The 23,673-nt window shown below is 37.5% G+C and overlaps 1 protein-coding gene across 1 annotated transcript; it reads right to left on the bottom strand.

Annotated features, from left to right (window-relative positions):
- Positions 1-2,329: 2,329 nt before the first annotated feature.
- On the bottom strand, positions 2,330-12,734 carry gucy1a1 (guanylate cyclase 1 soluble subunit alpha 1). The gene is made up of 8 exons (XM_073466070.1): positions 12,501-12,734; positions 12,230-12,297; positions 11,453-11,541; positions 9,799-10,514; positions 6,340-6,825; positions 4,042-4,185; positions 2,740-2,894; positions 2,330-2,468 (listed from the first exon to the last, which is right to left on the bottom strand). The coding sequence occupies exons 1-8, from the start codon at positions 12,732-12,734 to the stop codon at positions 2,330-2,332; spliced, it is 2,031 nt and encodes a 676-aa protein (XP_073322171.1).
- Between the last annotated feature and the right edge of the window lie 10,939 nt (positions 12,735-23,673).

Raw genomic sequence — 23,673 nt, 5'->3', positions numbered from 1 at the left:
AAGCTGAAGTCGCCGCAGGAGAGAAGCTGAATTTCTGCTATTTCTCATCATGTTTTACGCCCTGAACTTTACAACTATTATCATCTACGTACTGTAACACATACATAAACTATCTAAGTGCAAAAGCAGTTATTTTGCAAAACGTAATTTGTATGAGAACATCCTTTCAAAAACGTATATTTTCTCATCAGTATTGTGGTGGTGTAATAAAAGCACCATAACCAGTGTTGTAAGAAGGAAGGACCAGAAGGTCAAACTTGAGTAAAAGTAAAGATAAAAGTAAAAGTAAAACATTACTTACAAGTGAGTCACCCACATAAATAGTACTTGAGTAAAAGTTTCAAGTATTGATATTAAAAGTAATTAAGTAAGCATTAAAAATAATTTTCTGTCAACTATCAAAAGTAAAAGTAAAAGTAAATTATACTTATATTTATATGTATAGATATACCTGTACATATATATACTGCATACTGGTTGACCAATTATCAGCCTGGCCAGCAATCAGCATTTTTTTTTTTTTTTTTTTTCCTGATAAAAATGAATCAATCTAAAAATGCACTATTTTGGCTCATGTAATGCAGCATGTAATCTGCAAAGTAACTAGTAAACAAAGAGTATTTGGGTGAAAGTATAAAAATAGTAGAAAATACCTAAAAAAAACAAAAAAGGACCTAAAAATTTTTACCAAAGTACAGCACTTCAGTAAATGTACTTAGTTCATCATGCCAATAACATACAGTAAAACTACTTTTTACAAGTAAGACTCTTGCGTTAAAAATGTTATTGAATATATGTAAAAATACAGAAGTATTGTCGGTGAAATGTAGTATTCTGTATTCATTAGGCCTATACATAAGGACTTTACATATACAGTAAATAGGCCCATTTAGTATTGCATCGCTGTTAACTATGCTCAAACATGTAAATAACAATTTAATGATGCGGCAGGTCAAAAGCTAGCTTTATATTCCTTATTGGCTGCTTAATCACTAATAAAACATCGCAGCCTTAATAAGCTGATCATAAAAGATGATAAAAGTTCTACAGCAAAGTGTGGTATACCTTAAAATAATTAAACATATAAGTAGTCTAATTTGAGTAAATCTACTTAGTTACTTTTCATAATTTGATATCATATCATACCCTTATGGGTTGTGTCAATAGCCTAATTTAACACAACACTATATACTAACAGTATATTCCACACACTGCTGAGTCAGTCACTTCAGTCTGTTAATGTCACCGTTTTATTGTGCTTTGATAACATTACATTAATGATAAAAGCACATCATTATGAGTGATAGCAGAACATTCATTATATTCTTGTTGTGTCGTATTCCTGCTGTATAGGAAAGAAGTGCAACAAAACCAATGTAATAAATATAGTATAAACATGTGTACAGTGGAAAAAAGTAAAAAATACATTTACATTACTCATATTAGGAAAATGTAATCTTGGAATGCTTAATGTCTAATAAATGGAAGTCTAAGTTACACAATATTACAAATATATACTGAGCTGGAGCCACAAGCCTCTGGAAGAAATCATTTTATGTCCCACCACATCTAAATAGAAAAAAGCAAAGTAAATATAACTACAAATAATTTGTTTGAAAGTCTTAACATCTGTAATCCTGCCTGTATACTTTCCTATAAGGCACCTGAATCTGCTCTCCGAAATCTTCATCATTTGCTTCAGCTTTTCCAAAATATTCGTAACATGATTCTTAACTGAAACACACAAAGCCAATTCAGTTTTGATCTCTTCTGTCGTACCAACAGGCCAAGGTGCTTTAGCAGGTACCAGTTTGGACAGATGTGAACGGACCAGTCAGATATTTTGTGGAAATGAACCACTCTTCGGGATCGAAATCCAAAATGTATTTCAGCATCATATCAACATTATGATGATATATTTAAATGTCTTCACAAGAAACAGGAAGCAACTATTGACTACTTTTGAAACGTGTACGTTTCATATGTTTTGTACTTCTTAAAAGTTCAAATCAACAAAACAGTCTGGAAACCTTTCATTGACAGTGAATATAAATATCGTTGATGAGACTTTGGAAAGAAAGACAGTTTTTGTATCAAATACATTTGCAGATGAAAAACTACAGTTGTACAAATGGATAATTGTACAGAGACGAGACTCATGTTTGACAGCGCTGTGATTAAACAGCTGTGAGAGTTTGACTGAAAGACAATATCATCAATATCTAAACAACCCAAACCAAACTATACAAGGTGTTCGCACTGTTTTCACTGGATACGTTTATGTTTCGTCAGGTCTTATGTGTTATTTGGGCTCCGCGGCAGCTTGACTTCATTTCAAAGTCAGTTTTGAAGTTTTGAAGGAGGCCTCCAAAAAGTAACAAACACCAGGGATGTCCTCTGGGAAGTTGGCCGGAAGCTCCTGTCTGCTCCTGGGAACGAAGACAAACTCTGGGCGATCCTTCAGCAATCTGAGACAAAGAGCACGCAAATAAAACATGAATCTAAAAACAATGTGGCAAATTATTTGACACGAGAGGAATAACAGTGTTCGTCTAAAAGTTAAGTTTCCTGTCGAGAGCACGTCTTTTCTCTGCAATAACCACTTCTAGAAATAATTCCGTATACAGTATTGGCTCATTAAAATTTAACAACTGTGATTTCATGTGGTTGACATTTACTTGCTTTTGTGTCTTTCAGTAAGATAAGTATTTGTAACATTGACTGGCAGTGTTACGTCACCTGTGGGTTGTCGGGCTGATGTTGATTTTTCTTGGTTGACTGCAGGATTCAAACTTGTTGGCCAGCGTGACATTGTTCCCGAAAAGGCAGTAGCGTGGCATCCTCACCCCAACTACACCAGCCAGCACTGAACCAGTGTGGAGGCCGATACGCATCTGTGGAAAAAATGCAACATTCAACATGAACCAGGCCTCTGCGTGTCTTTTATTCATCAATACTATCACTGGAGTGCATGAACGGTGTCCACTTTTAAACCATTTATGATTGTAGTCTAACATAAACGCAAACACAGCTCTTTTCGGTTTCACATAATAAAACAAATATTTTTAAAGGATGACTGGTTTGTCATTGTCAACAAATCACATGAAAATTAAAGTCTTCAAACAATACCACATGAGCACCACCCTGTTGTTGTAAATACTAGCAAGTGCACCTGAAATTAGTCATAACAAATACAGGATTTACTCCTGTTTAAAGGCACCCTGTGCCGTTTTTGACCACTCATGGCGCTATGGAGCAATGTTTTCAGTGGGTTTCAGTGATGAATTCGGATTTCCGGGTAGGAAGACTGGCTGTTGATTTGCATTGTGTAGATACACATGTTAAATCGGTAAACTTGTTTGGTCGGTGTTGACATTTTTAGCCTAACTGTAACATTTAAAGATATATGGTAAAACACAGCAGTCTGACCTCTCTGACGTTTCTACTGTGCTTAATTTATGTACTGTGTTGCTTCGCTAGCGTCTTTGACATCTAATAAACGGTGCATCTCGGACTAACTGCTAGTTTTGGTTAAACTTGGCTGTAGCCAAACAGGTAACTTAGCTCTCCAACCTAACGCTACTAAAAGTTTTGTTATTAATATTAATATTAATGTGATATGAGAGATGACCGCATTGAACATGCATTTTAGATAAAAATAGATTTATATACTTTGAAATAGCATTATAGCAAAAGATGTATGTAGTCTATGTAGTCAACAGTTCTTAATTCTTTTGGTTTATTACTTTTGGTTCTTGATAACTTTGCATTAAATAATTGTCATACCACAGTGTCTTGCTGCAGCATAGCGTAGATTTCTTGATGTATTTATTCGATAGTGTTTCGCTAGGGACTCTAGAGATAAAGATGACAATTCTAAGACTTTATAATGTTATGGCTAAAAATTGTCAAAGTCAAAACCATAACTGCTTTCCAAGCAAAACCTGGTTCTGTTCTGTGAGAGAAGGGATCATGTGTTGTTGGAGGCTTCATCATTAAGTTGAAAAATGAGTTTTACAAGAAGTGATACTTGACCCTCACCTGTATTGGTTCTCCAGTTGGCGTCATAACTTCGTCTGAAAGTTCCATCATCTTTAAGGCCATGAGTGCTATTTGGAGTGCATGAGTCTCGCTCTCCTTGTGTAAGCCACCGGCAACACAGTACGCATCACCAATGGTCTCCACCTGAATACATGAAATGATCATTAAAATGATTTCTAACCTGTCAACTGCGACAGAAGAAAGGATTTAAAAGCTGATGGTGCTCCTGCCCAAAGTCAAGGGTTTCCTTATCAGTGCTGCTATTCAGTGTTTGACCTGAAAGATTAAACTTTATCTAAAATGTCAAGACAAAAAAGCAAAAAGACATTTGAAGTGGGTATTCATCAAAATCTCTTCACAATCTGACTTGCTCTCCGTCTTGTAGTAGAGGACACAACGGAGGAGTCATAAAACTTAAATTGTAAAAGTACTTGATCCCTCGTCATTTTTAAAAAGTCCCCAAGTGTTTTTTTCTTCATATACTTTTGTACGTGTAAATCTGGACCGGAGAGCACTCAGCAGCTATGTGGCAGAGACAAAGTGAAACTATTTTTAGGCTCATATGCGTGGAGTGGAAACAGGGTCCTGAAGGAACCTCTGACTTCCTAGCGTTTTACGAGATATTTGTCAAACATGCTGCTCTCTCTGTTATGCTTCGGTGACAGTTTGATTACATTATCCAACCTCCCTGTAGATTAGCAGCCTTTGGCAGACACTAGGAGAGCTGGTCGAGCAATAGTCTCTGTCTTTTGCACTTGTAGTGAATAGTAATTTTGTTAAACATGTTTAATATGTGAAGGCATATGATGCAAATTATTTGACTTTATAAACCTTGTGATACTACCTGATGTGCTCAATTATTTAGTTGTCATAAGACAGAAAAAGTGTCTGTTTGAATGTGGTTTTATATTTTTTTTAATTCTTAATGTTTTGATATATATATATTTTTTTAGAGTTACCTGAGAAAAATTATAAATCAAAAGGCAGATTTAGGTGTTTTTATTCAGCCACAGGCAGAACCATAGTTGCTGTACCATCAAGGATGCTGACGTAATTTTTTTTAGGCAAAAAAATCAGAATATCAGTTGATAAAAAATAAATAATAAAATAAATAAAATATAGAAATAAAAAATACATCTTTTAATCAAATGATTAATAGATATATTTTGATCTCTGAAATATATATGTCATACCTCCTGGCATGACAACACAACCTATGGAAGATCAAATTTACAGAAAAATTAAATTTAACTGTTACAAATGAACACATAAAATCTTAAACTTTGTGATTTTTTGAAATAAGATTTCAATGAGAATTAACTTTCAATATAATTGTTAAAACTAAAAATATTTAAGCAGAAAATACCATTTACAAAGTTTAAATTCAGTTTCAATGCGTAAAAATCCCTAAAAATATTGCCACTTTCTCTTAAATTGTGTTTTTATAAATATTGTGATGTCAAATTTTACTTCATACTGTATCGTGTCATTTACACTTTGCCATAAGATACACAATAGTTTAAATGCCAAGACTGACCAGCTGCTGATGGTGCCAGTATCTCTACATTTTTAAGATTTTGTGGCAGGACTGTGTGAGCTTAGCTTTCCAATGTCAGCTACTTCTGAAATGTCCCAGGAATTCTTAAAGGATAAATTCACCCAAAAATTAAAATTCAGTCATTATCTACTCACCCCTATGGATAGTCAGGTGAAGTTCCATAGTCCACAAAACATTCTGGAGCTTCACAGCAAAGCAGTGTTGCAGCGTTCTCCTAAATAACTGAAGTAGATGGGACTAAAACCTAAGAAAACAACTGAAAAACAACCAACCATGTCTCCGTATACAGCCCGTCTCCAGAAGCCTTGAGATCATGAATTAATTTGAAAAAGGCTTCTGCTTTGACAAGTTGCGTGCTAATGGATTTAGCTTAAAAAAGGGTGTAAATAATGACTTTTCAAATCAATTTGGGAGTTGTATGGAGCCATTTCATGTTTTCCTTCAGCTGTTTTTTAAATTTTCAAATCAAGTCCCCATCTACTTCAGTTGCAGGAGAATGCTGCAACACTGTCTTTTTTTTTTTGTGAAGTTACAGAAATGTTTTGTGGGCTACAAAACTTCACCCCACTTATCATCGGGAGGGGGGTGAGTAGATAATGACTGAATTTTCATTTTGGGATGAACTTATCCTTTAACTTAGCAGTTGCTACAGCTAACAAAAGGACTAATTTAATCATGGGCTTCAATGTTAAATTTAAACTAAAATCAAAACAATGTGCTCCTCTGATCCTTCAACCTACCTTATAAACATCAAGCTCTCCACAGTGGTGGTCAAACCTGGTGTACAACTCATTGAGCATGGTGATCACTTGCATCGGGGTGCAGCGTGAGCAAACAGCCGTAAAGCCCACGATGTCAGAGAAGAGCATCGTAACCCGCTTAAACTTCTTGGCCCGGACTGTCTGGCCCTGCCACAGCTGCTGTGCCACAGTGCCGGGGAAGATGGAGAAGAGGAGGTCCACTGTCCTCTTCTTCTCCTCCTCCAGTGCTTGGTGAGCATGCTCTAAAGCTGCCTTGGCTTTCCCTAGACGCTTCTTCAGACCGTCCTGGGCTTTGGCCTGTTCACCCACAAGCACTACGTCTCGCAGTGCGTTGTGAATGGGGATGTCTGACAGGTAGAGGCCGCGGCCTGTGAGCTCCTCCAGCTTGTCCACACATGGCGAGCCCAGGAATAAGATGGCGTCAGACTCTGAAACGTAGATCATCTGACCTTTAAGGTCCATGAGCTGAAGTGAAAAAAAAAACAGATGATGAGAGAAGTTAATTTTTGCATAGCCTGTCCTAGCTGATAACTTTGATTTTGAATAACTGTATTGGATACATCCTGGAGTTAAAGTTATTATTTTAAGTGTAAATTCCCCACAGTCCCACAAAGAAAAATTATGTTTTTTCTCTCAGTGGCAACAGCACATTTGTAAATATACAGTTTATACATACATAAACTCTCTCGAGACATATATGGACACTTAAACATTTGACATAAGGAAAAGCAGACTTGTCTGTCAGCCACACCAGTAAACACAGACCGAAGGCTTATATATGTTCCAGTGGGGTGGAAACTGGAAAATAGGGCTGCACGAGTTGGTAAATAAAAATCATATTGCTATTACTCAGACGAATAATATGATGGCAATTTGATTCACGATTACAAGGAATGTATTTTCACTGAAAAAAGCTTTTAAAATCCTGATGATGGGACATTTGTTATGTCAGGACATCTCTGCAGTGCTACAGTTCTTCATTATAATGCTGTCACACATTTTACCTTTATCAAAAAATTGCAGCCTGCAATTTGGATATTGCACTTGGCCATAACGCAATTTCGATAATAATTTTTTAAAAATTGTGCAGCACTACTGGGAAAACTTACTATCCCATCGTAGTCAAGTACAATTTTCACTAGCCACATTTGTATTATCTCAACAACTATTGGACGGATCACATGAAGCTTTGAACAGACATTCATGGTTCCCAGAGGATGAAACCCAGTGACAGTGGTAATCCTCTGACTTTTAGCGCCACCACAACTGGCGAACTTAGATGATCCCATGACTTTTCCTCAAGCGCCATCATGAGGTCAAAATCTAAATTTGTCCTGTTTAGTACTAAATACCTTCAAAATGAATGACTTTTCCTTTAGCCTCAACTGTGCTTTGTGTCTACAGCTAATATAGGAATATTAACCTTGAACTAAGATGGTTGACATGGTCAACAATTCAACTGCTAAACATCACCATCAGTGTTTAGTGTACTTGGAATGATAGAGAATGCTAACTTGCTAGACTGATAAATATCAATCAATATGACCGTGTACAATGTCCTCAGAAGCTGCAATGAATAACAGCATTAATAAGGACTGTAACCCTAACCCTAACCCTAACCCTAGCCTACAAATCTTGTTCTCCAGATGTAAGAAAACATTTTTCTTTTGTACAGACCCCAACAAATATCATATCATCATGATTTTGATCATTTTTCATTGAAAATAAAACAATTCTAAAGCAAAAATGATAATTCCACTAATCATGAATCATATCGCATTCATAACATCCATCAAAATAATCGCTAATACTATGATTATTATTATGCCACATCAGGCAGTCCTAAAATAAATAATACATGAGCAATAAAAACCTACTAATTTCTCATTAAAAAATCATCTGGAAGCTTATGAGGATTCAGTATTAAAACCAAAGACTGTATATCAAGTTTTTTTTTTTTTAAAAGTGTATTTGTCAAAACACATACCCCTTACCTTTTCATTTATCTTATTGTAATATTCTGACATAGACATGGGAAGACATGACCATTTCATTATCCTGGCAAATATAATTGCGATTCAGGATATTGTTACGAAAATCATCAAAATATGCATATAGCTCTTAAAATAGCTCTTAAACATACATACATAAATAAATGTGCTGATACTGTCAGTATGTTACAAGAACTTATCGAAGAAATATAATCATAATACATGCTGTCTCTATTAAGTTATTATTTTGTATTATATATTTATTTATTTGATCTTTATTACATCATTATTACACTACAGAGACATGTATTGTATGTTGTCATGATGCCTATGTTCCTTGTTTATGTATTAATGTTATACTTTGTCATTAACGAGTGATAAAATAAAGTTTGGGAAAAAATAATGACAAATTAATCTCATCTTGCTGTCTTTCTTTCGTTTCTACACACATCCAATTCAACTTTTTCTGTATGGGATACAATGGGCGAGCTGAAACCTCAGTCATGTTGACGGACTTTTTGAATTTTTGAATGACTGGATCGATGATTACGTCCACTTCGGGCAATTCAAAAGAAATCCGGCAATTAATATAGGACTGCACGTTCTCGAGGTTACTCATGGGAGGAAATTCACAATTATTCCGATAATGGAAATTCACCAGTGTTTTTATCCCAATCTGCGATAAAATCCTATATCCTCCCACCCTCATGCCAGTTATTACATTTACATCACCGAAACTGCTAAAGATGAAAAAATATTTGAATCCCTCTAATAGTTTGGTTTTCTTATTTAGCCTCACATTGGCAGCATTGTTTTTCTCAGCTGTCATATCAACAATATCTGTAGGTATAAAATACAGCTAAAGGAGCATTTTGAAATGTGTGATAATTAATGTTGAAGGTGCCGCTTCTGTTGACATATTAGTGATGGCTGTGCAGAGTGGACTTGTCAGCTGAATAATACATCATAAGGCCCAGATGGAAAAGAGACTGAGACTCTTCCTTCCAGCTCACTTTTTGCCTGTTTTAATTGGACTCTGTGGTTGCTAATGTTAACACTACCACTGGAAGGCTGAGTGGAGGCATCTCTGGCTGAATGTCATTAGTCATTTTACCACTGCTGTGTTTACTCACTGATACTTTTTTTCTCTTGTCATGGCGACCGATTGCGGTGCACCCTCACATAAATAGCACGAGCATGGCTGTGCCTTTGATGGATGAAATGGTTTGACATTTGCTTCTGATCTCCGCTGGGGGTATAATGTTGATCTCCACCTCAGGCCAAGTGCACCCGAGTCCACCGCTAATAAGCTCGACTGCTTATAAACAGCCTGATTTTTTTCTCTCTCTCCCTGTCTTACTCGATTTTATACCAAGACATGACTGGAAGACCTTTTCCGCCTCATTAGGCAGTGACGTCACTTTTCGAGTTAGATACGTCGACGTACCTTCCCTGTGTTATCTGTGGTGGAGACTCCGTGCTTGATCCGGATGATAAACTGTGTGTTCAGCATGGTCAGAATACCTTGAAAGGTGCATTTGATCTGAGGGGAGACTATAGAGAAGTGTTCCTGGAAGGTGGCAGGCCGCCTCAGTCCATCCTTCCTGGTCAGTCTCTTCCTGAGCCCGTGTCCTATTTGTACCAGAACCAAGTCCTGGTCCAGGATCAGATGGAAAGGGAAGATGGTGGAGAACAGAGAGGTAGGAAGGGTCCCAGCTGAGGTCGCCCGCAGAGGACTGGGGCTCAGATTTTTAGCATCCTTAACTACAACTGTGTACAGAAGACTGGGCTGCGGGCTGGACTGCAAGATGCAGTCTTTAGCACCGGGGGGGTCCATCAACACATCCACAGTGGTGTGATACAGCAGACGGGCAGCAGCTTTGATGACTCCAGGGAAGAAGAGTTCAGTGGTCGGGCGGGGGTTGAAGAAATAGACAGTAAGCAGACCCAGATCCTTGTCTAAGCACAGCACCGAAGGTTCGTTTACACAATCCTCTCTGTCCGGGTTGGGCAGCGGGCTGCTCTGTTTCAACAAGACGTTGAAGCTGTTGAGGAAGTCGTGGAGGGCTCCCCCCACCACTCTCAAAATGTGTCCGTCCTCCTCATAACACATGTTGAAGAGCTCCTCGCCAAGAGCTACTCTCACGGCTTCCATCTGGATTGCTGTCGGATACATGAGGGGAAACAGGTGAAGATGTGAAGCCCAAAATACACATTTTTTTAAAGGTCCAGTGTGTTGGATTTAGTGGGATTTAGGAGCAGAAACTTAACAGAGCTGCGGTGGCAGCAATAGCTTCCTTCAGCAGCTAATGTTAGCATAAAGAACAAACCTGGAGTAACTCTTGTGCTTGTAGCCTTTGTGACGTGATTTTTTCGATTGAACACCTTCCTTTAGCTCGCTTTTGCTGGTTTCTACAGTCTTACCAACCCCAGCTTTAATAAATGTCTTTATTTGTGTATAATTACCTGACGAAAAAAAATGTCTTTGTCACCATAGAATGAGTCTTTTATATCTACAGAGGGAGCGGGTCCTCTATCATGGAGTCAGACGTGTCTAGGGTAGCCAAGAATGGACAAACCACAACTAAATCACCAGAATAAATGTTGGCAGGGTACGTTTCTGCAAACTTGACATTTCTTTAGGTTGAATTTTCAATTTTATGTTGTGACAACACTGGTTAGGTACAAAAACCACTTGGTTAGGACTAGGAAAAGATCATGTTTTGGCTTGAAATACCTGTTTTAGTTGCCTTACCAAGTCGTCTTTGTGAGTAAACCAGAGCATAAGCACAGCATTGTGACAAAAAAGTTTTTTTTTTTAATTCATCCTAAACAGACCTAAGGTTGCGACATAGAGAATCCTTCAGTTTTAACATTTATTCTGGTGATTGGGTTGCTTTTTTATTGACTGCTGCACTGCAAACAACCACTGATTCAAGAGAGGACCATCACGTTTTTTTCACTTATTTCAGTGGCCACCATGGGGAACGGTGAGGCGAGGGGTATTTAGTTGGTTTCAAGCTGCAGCCTCACCACTAGAAGCCACTAAATCCCACACACGAGACCTTTTTAATGTGGAAATACTTCAGATTTGACATTACCTGTTTTGGCTGAGTACATGTTCATCATTTCTACTAAATGCTCTGGTTTGTCACTGCAACCCTGATGGTCTGTACAGCAGATCATTGGACTGTGAAGACAACACATATCAAAGTCAGACACATAAACCACAGCTCAGTGGGCCACATTTTCACAGAAACACCTCGGACTAGAGCAGCTATACCTGTTATCTTCATTCTCAGTTAATCTGCCAATTATTTCCTGAATGAATTGATTATTTTGCCTCAAAAAAAGGTGTAAAACAAGACATTGGAAGCCCGAGTGCCAAGTCTTTCAATGTCTTGTTTTGTTTGCAGCAAATTCCCACTATCTTGAAACAGCAACCAGTGAATGTTTTTGCATTTTTGCCTGAAAAACAACTGAAATGATTCATCGATTATTATACTTTTTTAGCTCCGCATCGGACTGTGATCATTCTGAGACAAGTGTGGAGGCTGGTTCATCGTCTGCTGTTTGTTTTTCAGCAGATATGTTAGGGATTTCTCTCCATCTCCGGGTATCCATAGCAGCCTGAGTCTACACCACACCATATTGTTGTCATCTTCATTATTATCAGTGTATGGTGAGAGTGGGAAAAGACATTTTTAAGGCTCCGGATGAGGCTGCAACATCTGTCACATCATGATTGTTTTTGGGATACAGACAGTGGCAGCGAAGGCCTGTAATTGTAGTCTATTTGTAGCAGACTAGGAGGAGTAGTGAGGTTGTTATTGATGCCTATGTGGCAGCTGTATTTACAAAAAACACACACGTGTTACCTTTCAGAGTCCCTGGTGTGATCTGATAGTCTCATCATTCGTTGCAGGGCAGTGTGCAGCCTTTGAAACTGTATGACAAAGTGTTGAGCGAGTTAAAGGTCATCGTCTGGCAAAGCTTCAATTACAGATGAAACATAGAAAAGCAGGATTACCATATCTGTATCTCAAGTGGATAAAGAGGCATGGAGGAAAACGTGCGACGACAATAATTGCATTTTTTTTTTTAGTTGCATGAGCTGAATATTAATGCGTAAACGTGTTTTTAACTCACCTCGGGACATGCCAATTTGCGGATGCTCTCCCCAAGTGTATGCAGGTTAACTTTGGCTCTGCTGCTCTTCTGCTGAGGTAGATCCTCACCTGATTTTCCGTGCACGTCCTTAGAAATAGGCAGTAAATCCGCTGAGCGCTCCTCAAAGTCTCCGAGCTCATGATTATTTTTGGCGCTGCTGGAGAAAGGACACTCTCCTGCGATCTTCAGCTCCTTCAGCTTCGCGCAGAACATCTTCCCCGCTGAAAATCTCCCGCTGGCTCTTCTCTCTTATCTAATTTCGGAGGGACACGGTCCTGGGCGAAGAGGAGCAGCTGCCGCGGTCTCTGCTGGGAGAAATGCCATCATCTGGTGCGCTGCTGCTCATCCAGGGTGCCTTCCTCGTCGCGACGCGCGGATTCAAATGATCAGCCCCCCCACCCCCCCCCCAAAAAAAAAAAAAAAAAAAGCCAGAGACAACATACAATATTCATTGAAAACTGCACGGGCAAATGATGGCAGGGAACCGTCGGTGCCCAAAAGCCAATGAGAAACTGGGAGAAAAAAGAGCAGTAGGCCAATCCATGCGCAAGTGTGGCGCGGTGTGGCTGAACAACCTATCAGCGAGGAGACATTATTTCCAGGCGACTCCTCGCATGCCATGCACTTTTTTATTCAGAGCAACCTATGGCCTGGCTCCCATCATAACGGGTCCCACCATTAACACAACAGTCACATTCCTCTTATATGTATGTAGGACTTCAGGTGTCTGTGAGGCTCAATGGTGTGAAGTCTTTATGTTAAATTGATTGCAGAATAGTTATATTCAATTTCAAAATGATTTTATTTGAGTATTAACTTTATCTGTGTGTGTCTGTGCCTCTCTCTGTCTCTATAATCCTACATTACAACTTCCTGACTGTGTTTCTTTTACGTAATACATGTCAATTGATGTGATGTTTGAGTTGTGATGTTTAATAAATGGCAATATCCCACACCAGTGTGCCAGAAAAGCTCAAACAACAAATCCACAAGGTCTCTTCTGAGAGGGGACTGAGTAATCCCCTGCTGGACCAACTCCTTCAGCCAGTCTCTCAGAGCTTCTCAAAAGTGGTATAAAGGTTGGACACCGTTTGTAGGCTTCGACTATCAACTATTTTCCTTGTCAGTTTATGTGGAGAAAACTTTGTTGATGACTCCATTAATTGTTTAATAAAAATAATAATAATAAAAGAGTCAGAACATTGTGAATACAGTTCTATACCCAAATATATCAAGTTTATAAGACTAAGAAAAGAAAATATTCCTTTGCTTTAAAGTGACTAGGAGGAACTTTCAGTTGTTGATTCTAGTGGCCCCTTTTGACAAAAGCGGCACGACACAAGTGCCTGCTGTCATAAAGATCGTATATAAACTATATAAAAATAGCAGTCTTTTCTCTGATGGTCTCGTTTGCTGTTACAGGTCATTTATAATCATCAGAGGAATCACCAGACTGTTTCATAAACACTTAAAAGTTCCTCGTAGTCACTTTAAGAATGACTCAGACGGGAACTCAGATTTATCAAATCCAAGTCTGTTCACAGGTCTTGGGGAGTAGGCTACTAGGCTTACGTCACTACATGTGAAACGTGTAGTATAAAGGCTTTTGTCTCCAGAGTGCACTAATCTGATAGATTGCCTTGAGTGATGTCACTCGAGTCAATGCCAGTTTGGTCTGAAGACTACAAGACGACAAAATCTGAAGGGTTTGGAGTCAGGAAGAAGTGATCTTACCAGACCTCTAAACTACATAAGCCACTACAAGCTAACACATCTGAGACTCCAACCAAACTCTTGGCGGTCTAGCTGCATTGTGGGTAATGTATAGGCACCTGGTTTTGACAAGGAACAAGAATGTGTGGAATTAAGAAAGATTTCTGATTCTGCTGCATCGATTCTGATCCTCTTTCGTTTTAAAACTGAGTCCGTCGTGAGACTGATCATATTCTGGAAGGTCAGTGGCAAATCATTAATGTCACAGCTGTGCCTCATAACTCTGTGCTGCATGGCTTGTGTGTTTGGCATATGATACTGAACATTTTTCACACTTTCAAATCGCTTGTATAAGCATTTTATTCAGATTAATATTTTGGTTGTTTACATTGTTCTCTGTTTATGTCTTACTGCTTCATGCTGCATGTGCAGAATGTGGCTGTTAACAGTATCTCAGTGTTTGCTTCATATCACACATTGCTACATGCACTGAATAGTGGATGTTATTATCATTGCATCAGTGTTTTGGCTGCTTCCTGTTTTGTGCATTATTTTAAGAACGCTGTATAATTGTATTTCTTAACCGGTCACTTCATCGGTTTAAGAACATCCTGCAAAAAAACTTCAGCTGAAGAAAATAACTGAGCAGCTAACACTGGCACATTTACAGAGAAATAATTAATGTGCTTTATCTAATAAATGCAGCACATTAAATAAAAAAAAACATTCACTATAATATTTTCCGTGATAACATGCTCTTATATGTCACAGAAAACTCACTGTGAGTTCAAGAAGTGAACCATATTCGTTTTAAGACTAAGACTGTTCAGGAAATGGTTCAGTGATGATTATAGCTGCATGTTGAGTGATCATTTATAAAACTCATGTCAAAAATAGATTTATATTGGCCGTGATGAGGCTGCAGCTCTGCTTGTTGGCCTTGTTTGGTCTGAAAAGAGCATTTTTATTGTCTAACATAATAAATCCATCTCAGAGCTTAAATAATGAACAGCTTTGTCATATGGGGATTTTCTGGTTTCTTGCAGGATAGCTCTGAACGTGCACGCTGCTTAGATTGGCTATCTTTCAAGAATAAGGCACAGGATGTTGCTACTACATGACAACAAAAAGTTTATAGGTTAGAGATTAAAAAGGGAATCCTTTCATTTGGCTCTGGGGTGGTCACCGCCACCAGTGTAGTTCATTTTTTTGTTAGCTGAAGAAGTGGCCAATTTAAAATGTGCCGGTTCTTTTTATCAGTGACACTTTTATGGCATTAAAATCTAAATAACAAAGGTTTTTGATCAGCCGTAGGCAAACAGCCAAATCTGACCGACCAACAACAATATTTGGCCCCATGAGTTTTATGTTTACTGTGTTTTTAAACATAATTTTACATAAATCAGTTGTTAATACAAGCCTGTGTAAATCACAAACTTGACTTCATAGCATCTAATAATAATTAACGCCCCAACAACACGAGAGGCATGAAAACTAAATTCTGAACTTTTGTTGAAATGAAGTCTGTTAATCTTTCCAGATAAATAACAGAAACGAACTAGAATGGCACTCAGAAGAGCACATACCTCTGCCAATGCCCAACAGTCCCCTTCAAGTCTAATCCAATATCAAATAAAACATATTTAAAACCTGCTAGATCCAGAATTTTATTCCGATGCATATTAAATTGTACTCACTCAAAGATGCCAGCCTAAATAAACCTGTTTTTTCATCAGGATTCATGTATTATTCCCTGAGAAATTAATCAAAATGTCTTCCAATCTCAAAGAACGTGAGAAATAATCCCTGGATCAGTCCTTTTATCTGGGTCCAAATCAAAAGTTAATGGGGTCTGTTCTGGGCTGAGACACATCCTCCATCCAAGTTTCGTGGAAATCCATTCATTAGTTTTTGTGTAATCATGCTGAAAAACCAACAAACCAAAAAAATGGGCAAAGGTGAAAACATGACCATAAACAAATCCTTTGTATATTAAATAAATTAAAGAAATTCCTCATTCAAATCAAACAGAGTTTTGATCTCATGACTTCAGCTGTTTTACCTGAAAAAAAGATGTTGGAATACTTTCCTCTACTGAAACTATACTGTAGAAACTGTGTATGTACTACCGTTCTGAGTACAATCTCCTTAAGACACTTTAGAGGAGGGATTTAAGGGGAAGTTCATTGAGCTATCGCTCTAAGATCTTACTGTGACTCAACCTGTTTTGATCTCATCTTCAGGAGATGAGAGAGCTGACTTTAAAACTTTAAACCTGCTGTATCCAAATTTAAGGGTTCTGTCAAACAATCCAAACTCACTGAGCCGATAAAGGTTGTTTGACATCTCTTGTTTTTGAAGGTAAATTAAAGAGGCCATCGTTTTACTTACTTTGTAATGTAGTCACTTCATGATAACAATGTGAAAACAAAGTCAATCTTTTTCAAAAACACACAAGATTTCCTGTTTCAGTGCTTTTCCATTCAAGGGGCGAATACAAATGAATCACAGTGACGTCTTGAAGCAAATCGTTCCGGCTGTCCTCAGGTCTTAGAGAGCCATCTGCCACCACAGAGGTGACAGCTGTTGTTGCCGCCTCTCACCAGGACCCAGAGGAGATGGCATCAACTGCACTGGCATGAAGAAACCTCTTTGTCGTGATTATCTACAACACAGACCTTCTGATCTGTGCCAAGATGAGACAGTGAATTTAGTTTCAGGACAGAAGAGGTGATGTAGTGGTTGTCTAGGCTTTGTGTTGCTTTGTGTCTAATTGTTGTATTTTCTCGGAGGTAAAGAGGAGAGCTGAAGGAGAGGACGATGGATTCTGAAGCATCCTTCCTGCAAAATGAGGAGCACTGAGTATCAGGACACGGAGGGAAAGCACTCAATGACCCTCCTCCTATACAGGCAATGGATGAAGATCTGCGTCAACACAACATCTGTATCAGCTTCCTGCTCACTAAATTGAGCTGAAGTTGATGACTGGACTAGTCCTTGAATTGTTGCTGGTAGAGGTCTGTGCTGGAAATTTAAATGTCACGATGTGAAAAGGAGGAGACAGCTCTCATCTCAGGCTGCAAGGAAACAAGAAGATGTCCTAGATGAAACATAAAAAGAAAACAGGAAGAGCGAAAGAAAAGAAAGTCTGACAGCTTCTCTGTTATGTCGTGAAAGAAGAAGTTTAAGTATAGATCTTTAATTCAAGTTAAGGTAGCAATGCTTCTCTATGATCTAAAAATAGTCTGTTACAACTGAAAGTCCTGCATTTAAAAGCTTACATAAGTGGTATCAGGAGGAAAAATAAAATGATTGAAAGTAAAGGCATCATCACCAAAGCATCTTGTATTATTATAAATGGCAACACTTTACAATAAAAGATGCAAAATTTCGAGTAGTTACTAGGGAACAAATTAGGAATTAATTAGTAACTAACTACTAGTCAACCATTAGTTAATGAGTAACTCCTAATCCAATTTCATAGAGTAGCTAATTATATGTTAATCATTAGTTAATGGTTAGTTAATAAAGAAACAAGAGAAGGAACAAGAGGGAAAGGAGACTTGTTCACTTTTTCACTGGAAGTTGGACCATCTCCATCCGTGATCATGACAACCAAGCGTATTTTAAGCCAAATCATGATGCTCTCCTAACACTTACCAAGTGGTTTTTGTGTCAAAACCTAAACAAAGCATAAGCACAGTGTTGTCACAAGCGAGAAATAGAAAATGCAACCTAAACAAATGGAAGTTGCAACATAAAGAAATGTTGAGTTTTAAGTTATCTGTGGTTTTGTAAAAATATACTTGGCTAACCTTTATTCTGGCGATTGGGTTGTCGTAAGATAATGATGAAGTAATGAGGAACGATTTAGTAATAGCTCAGTCTAATGTATCACTGCTTGTGGAGCACACAAACAGTAACTCATTTTTAAGTAATTAGTAACGAATGAGTCAGGCACCATTCATGACAAAAGTAGTCAGTATGATTGATTCACATATATTCATGAACTAATCATTACTTAATCATTATAACCCTCTGTTCTCTAGTATTTCATCATTATCTACTATATATTCCTCCATTAGGAACTATAAGGGAAGGACTTAATACTGTTTCATTAATTATCAAGTTGTTCTTGATTCGTTACTCACTTACTTTCTTATTAACTAATCATTAACTACTGTATAAATTGGATTAGAAGTTACTCATTAACTAAGGGTTAACTAGCAATTGGTTCCTAATTTTTCCCCTTTATGGAAGTTTAATCTATAAGAATGCATATTTTATAAACTGATTGTGTTCTAAATTATATCTGAATCTCCAACCAGTCACTAAAGCTGTCAGACAAATGTAGTGGAGTAAAAACAACATTTCCACTAAACTGTAATGAAGTGAGAATAAAGTTGCATAAAGTTGGCATACTCAAATGAAGTAGAAGTACCTTCAAACTGTACTCTCTCGTTCTTTGATCTGTTTGTCTCTCAGATGTTGTCCTGGGGTGAACACATTAGCTTTGACTGAGGACCACCAGCCAGAGCTCATGCCTCAGTAGGAGACAAACGGTGTGAAGCTGAGGTCATCTGATATCCAGAGGCAAAAGATATGTGTGTTACATCGATACATTTCCATCGGCCAAACTGTTCTACTTTGTATAGTTAGTCACCCTGCCAGCTCCCTGCTGCTTTAAAATATTATTAAACACAAACAGCAGCTGTTGTTATTATTGTTAATGCCCACACTTTTATTCTTTTTTTGCTTTCTCACTTCCCACATTATCCTTACACACAGAACACCCCCCCACACACACAGATACAATTACATGCATTAATGGTAAAACAGTAAAATCTAAATGTATCTGTCTAACTTTACTTTTAATTGTTAATTACTTAAGTTAATCTGTATTTATCATATTTTATTGTTGTTCCTCTCTTTCCCCGCCCTGTCTCATATGTGTATTTTATTTGTCTTGCACTATTAAAGGTCCAGTATGTAGGATTTAGTGGCATCTAGTGGTGAGCACCTCTCATCCTTCCTTACAGTGGCCGCCAGTGTTTGGTTTGTCTGTTCTGAGCTCCTGTAGAAACATGGCGGACTCTGTGGACGAGGACCCGCTCCCTCTGTAAACATAAAAGCCTCATTCTAAGGTAACAATAGCAACAACAATTCTTAGTTTCAGGTGATTATACACCAATGAAAACGTGATTATGATGCCAATAGATTCACCTAAATCCAACACACTGTTCCTTTAATCATAATATTATTATAATAAGTAAATGTAGCATCTGCGTTGAATTAAATGTATCCAAAATGGAAACTTTCTGGACTTTTGAAAAGCCTGACAATAACAGTGCAGTTTAATCATGTAATGGGCTCTGAAAGGTTTGTGGGGTAACATTACCTCATCCTGTGCAGGAACATGTAATCCTTCCACTAATACAAAAACATTAAGAGCACCAAATAGATAAATGAGGTTCCAATGATGGTAGTGCATGTATTGGCTTTCATTGCCTGATATAGATAAATAATTAGCATAAGCATTCTTCTTGTATCTGTGAGAAAGTTTTTTTCTTGCTGTAATCAGTCCATATCTTCTGTAGCTCAGAAGGTAGAGCGGGTTGTCCAGTAATCAGAAGGTGGCTTGTTCGATTTCCCTCAGCTGCACGTTGAAGTATCCTTGAGTAAGATACTGAACCCCAAATTGCTCCTGATGAGCAGGTCAGCACCTTGCATGGCAGCCTCTGCCATCAGTGTATGAATGTGTGTGTGAATGGGTGATTGTGACAAGTGTATTAAGCACTTTAAGCGGTCACTAGACTGGAAAAACACTATAGAAATGCAGGTCCATTTACCATTCCTCTTGTTCATACAGGCCATTAAAAGACCCCTTCCTGTAATTGTATTTTTATTCTTCTATATTTTCTTTTCTTTTCTTTTCTTTTCTTTTCTTTTCTTTTCTTTTCTTTTCTTTTCTTTTCTTTTCTTTCGCATTAACTTTTAAAAGCCTCCCGTGGACGTGTGTTGTAAAGCAGCATTCTTGCTTTAAACACTAAGTGCAACTATTTCAAAATAACAGATTTTTGTGTACAGAATAGGCTCCTTGCTATTGTTTTAAGACATATTTGAAAAATTGTGAACTATTCACTTATTAATTACGTACTTGGCTGTTACGCTTGCATAAATATTAATTGTATAACTATGTACGGTATTTAACTACTTTCTCATTGCCATTGTTACAACCCTTCATGTCATGTTGTCACAGATATTACACAACCAAATGAATCCAAGAATAAACTTTGCTTCTGTCCATGTGATGAATGTGCTCTTTTAATGTGAGTTTCCATGGTGCTTGCCATGTATTCAATCCCTGCACACACCCGTCCAAAGATCCTAATACTCTGTTTATGATACGCAGAGAGATAGCTAATCTCATCACAAATCAAGGCCAGCACACTCAGTTCACATGAACTTAACAGCCATGACGTCAGACAATTACAATGTATACACTCCAGCTGCACTCAGTCAAACAAGAAGACACTTATTTCAGGCAGATTGCAACATCCAGGCACATAAAGACCTTAAATAGATACTTACAGTAAATCTTCTCGGGTAATGTTGCATTTATGCACTGTAGTGGGTTTAACAGTGGATCTTTAGAGCACTGTGAGTCAAAACTGGTCCAAAAATGTTATTAAAGGTACAATAAAACAGCAATTTCATCTATATGTTAAAAAAAATCTATACTACAAGCCGATATGTAAATTGATCTTGTTAAAGGTGTCAGACGATTGATTTTTAAATGTTTGTATGACCTTTTCACCTCCACTTAATCTGAACAACCCCCTGACAATTTTATGCAGAAGCAACATTAGAACAAAACATGACTGACCTAAAACTGTCCTCATTTTCAAATCTGCTTCCAGGCATGTGCTTTATTTGACTTTCCAATAATGAAGTAGAATCATTCTTGAGTTTGAACATATTAAAGTGTAACAGGGCCATAATGTGAATCCGTTTCATTTAATTTCCAGATATATATATATATATGTATATATATATATATGCTCAAGAAATTGTCCACGTTTAGCAGAAAGCGGTTACTGGTATCTGATTTCTCTATAAATGCAGCCTCTCTTTCTCTTAAGTTCAAGACATTTTGTGGTTTGCTACAAGCCATGATAGTTAGATAGCTTCCTTTTCTATACGCATAACAATGACACACAGTATCTCTAACTATGTGTCCACTCACCCTGCCTGGTCTTGCATGCATGGCTGCCATGTAATAGCCTCAGGCAAACAAGCAAAGCACCTAGAAACTGGCTCCACTGTTTTTTGTTAAGTATTGATTATGATTTTATTCCACTCTCCTTGCATTCTCGATAGAAAGGTAGATACTGTATGAAATCCAAATAAAGAGCTGAATAAAAAGACAAAAATGTAACAATGTTGACGCATGTTTTCAAGTGTTGCATAAGACGGGTGACATGGGCACTGATGCTGAGATAATTAGATATAGTATGCATCACTCAATCCTAGTAAAGCAGAACCAGCATCAAAGACACACTTAATACTGTATAAAACAGCACCACTACAGGAGAGTTCATAGTAGCCTACATTCTTTAGCAGTGAGCAGTGTGATTGACTGCAGAATATTTGAAGCTAAAGTGCCTATAACAGGTTTCGTTACTATTATATTTTGCCGCTGGCATTGCTCTTTTCTTTTCCTGTCACTTTAAAATCACATTATGTCACAAAAGAGGAGCAAGAGGGAGAATAGTCCCTCTGTTATTTGCTCATATGTTTGATGCTCATTATTCAGTCTGTGTGTACAAAATCTCTGTTATAATGGAAACAGTATTTTATAAAGATGTAGATTTTTGCCCAAATGTCCTCAGAATATTTGTGTTGTATCTCCATAGACTGACAGGTTCAAGTACTGATCACATCTGACTACGATGACACAAATACTACAGTACACACCCTCATTATATTATTTTAGTTATTGCTGTTTTGTGTAACTTATCTTATGCTTACTTTCTGATCCTATGTTTGCTTGTGCTAATTTCTGTGGATTACATGACTTGCATTTTCTTGTAATGCAAACTGAGATGAGATTCATTTTGTAAGCCTCAAGGGTTTTATTTTTTAAATATGACCTGCACAATCTCCCTCTCTCCTTTTATCGCTGTTTCTGTTGCTTTGTTTTACATTGCAAAATAAATAGATGTATAAATAAAAAAAATAGATGAATATATAAAGATGAACCATGAACTCTTCAGTGGTTCCAGACAGAGAAAGAAAGAAAAACATTTCTGTTACACAACACTATGTTTTATTTTTTTGGTAATTGTTTGCTTGGTTTTTGTGAAATACTGTAGTGGAAACTTCCCCGCCTCAAATTTTTTACGATCCTTCTTCTGGAATAGTCTAATCTAATTTGACACCAGTGGTGGAAAGTAACTGAGTACATTTACTCAAGTGCTGCACTTAAGTACAATTTCGAGGTACTTTTACCTCAGGTAAGTATTTCCATTCTCTGTTACATTCTACTTTTCACTCCACTACATTTATGTGATTACATTTATTATTTTGCAGATGCAGACTAATTGTACAGTATATGATACTATAGCAGTATTATGGATAAGATAAGATGATCTCCAAGGTGAAATTTACAAGCTACCCAGCAGTATATATAGTAAAAACAATAGCTCCACCTTTTCCACTTGCTACATTCAAGTATGATGTATCAAAACATCAATGATCATAATTGAAATATATAATATACATTATTATGAGATGGTCCATTCTGCATCATGAGTAGGCTACTTTTACTTTTTCTACTTTAAGGGGCAGTATGGAATTTTGGAGAAGAAATTCAAACTCAGGATTGTAATATTTACAATACTAATGAGGTAATAATACAAACTCAGAAATATGTATTTTTTCCATAATTGAGTAAACAAGCTGTTCTCAGAGGAAAATAAGGTCCCCAGAACACTGTTTGAAGCTAGAAAGGTGGCAGGGTCCGCCACATATAGACAAAGTCAAACAGTATGAAATTGTGTTGTCCTTTAAGGTCAGTTTGTTCATTCAGTTTATTCAGTCTGGGAAATGAAGAGAGTTTCTTAATTAAAAGATGTATAATAAATATGTATTGCACTTGTCTTGGTTAAAAATAAAACACAGCAGCATTTTATTGCACTTAACCAGATATATTGCAGTGTCATTTACTTTTAACATAGTATGTTTGCACTGTGGTATTCTTACTTTTGCTTGAGAAAAGATTGAAACACTTCCTTCACTTTTTTTCTGTTGACACAAGTCAAAAAGGTTTGGAACCTCTGCTGTGGTCGCCTAACCCAGCAAAGTATTCAAATTACGAGTTACCGTGAATGCACCATAAGTGGGCGGAGCCAGTGTGGACCAATAGAATGCAGCAGGC

The sequence above is a fragment of the Pagrus major genome, chromosome 1 (assembly GCF_040436345.1).
Source record: "Pagrus major chromosome 1, Pma_NU_1.0".
Taxonomy (NCBI): domain Eukaryota; kingdom Metazoa; phylum Chordata; class Actinopteri; order Spariformes; family Sparidae; genus Pagrus; species Pagrus major.
The sequence above is the reverse complement of the archived record's forward strand: the minus strand, read 5'-3'. Positions and strand labels throughout refer to the sequence as shown.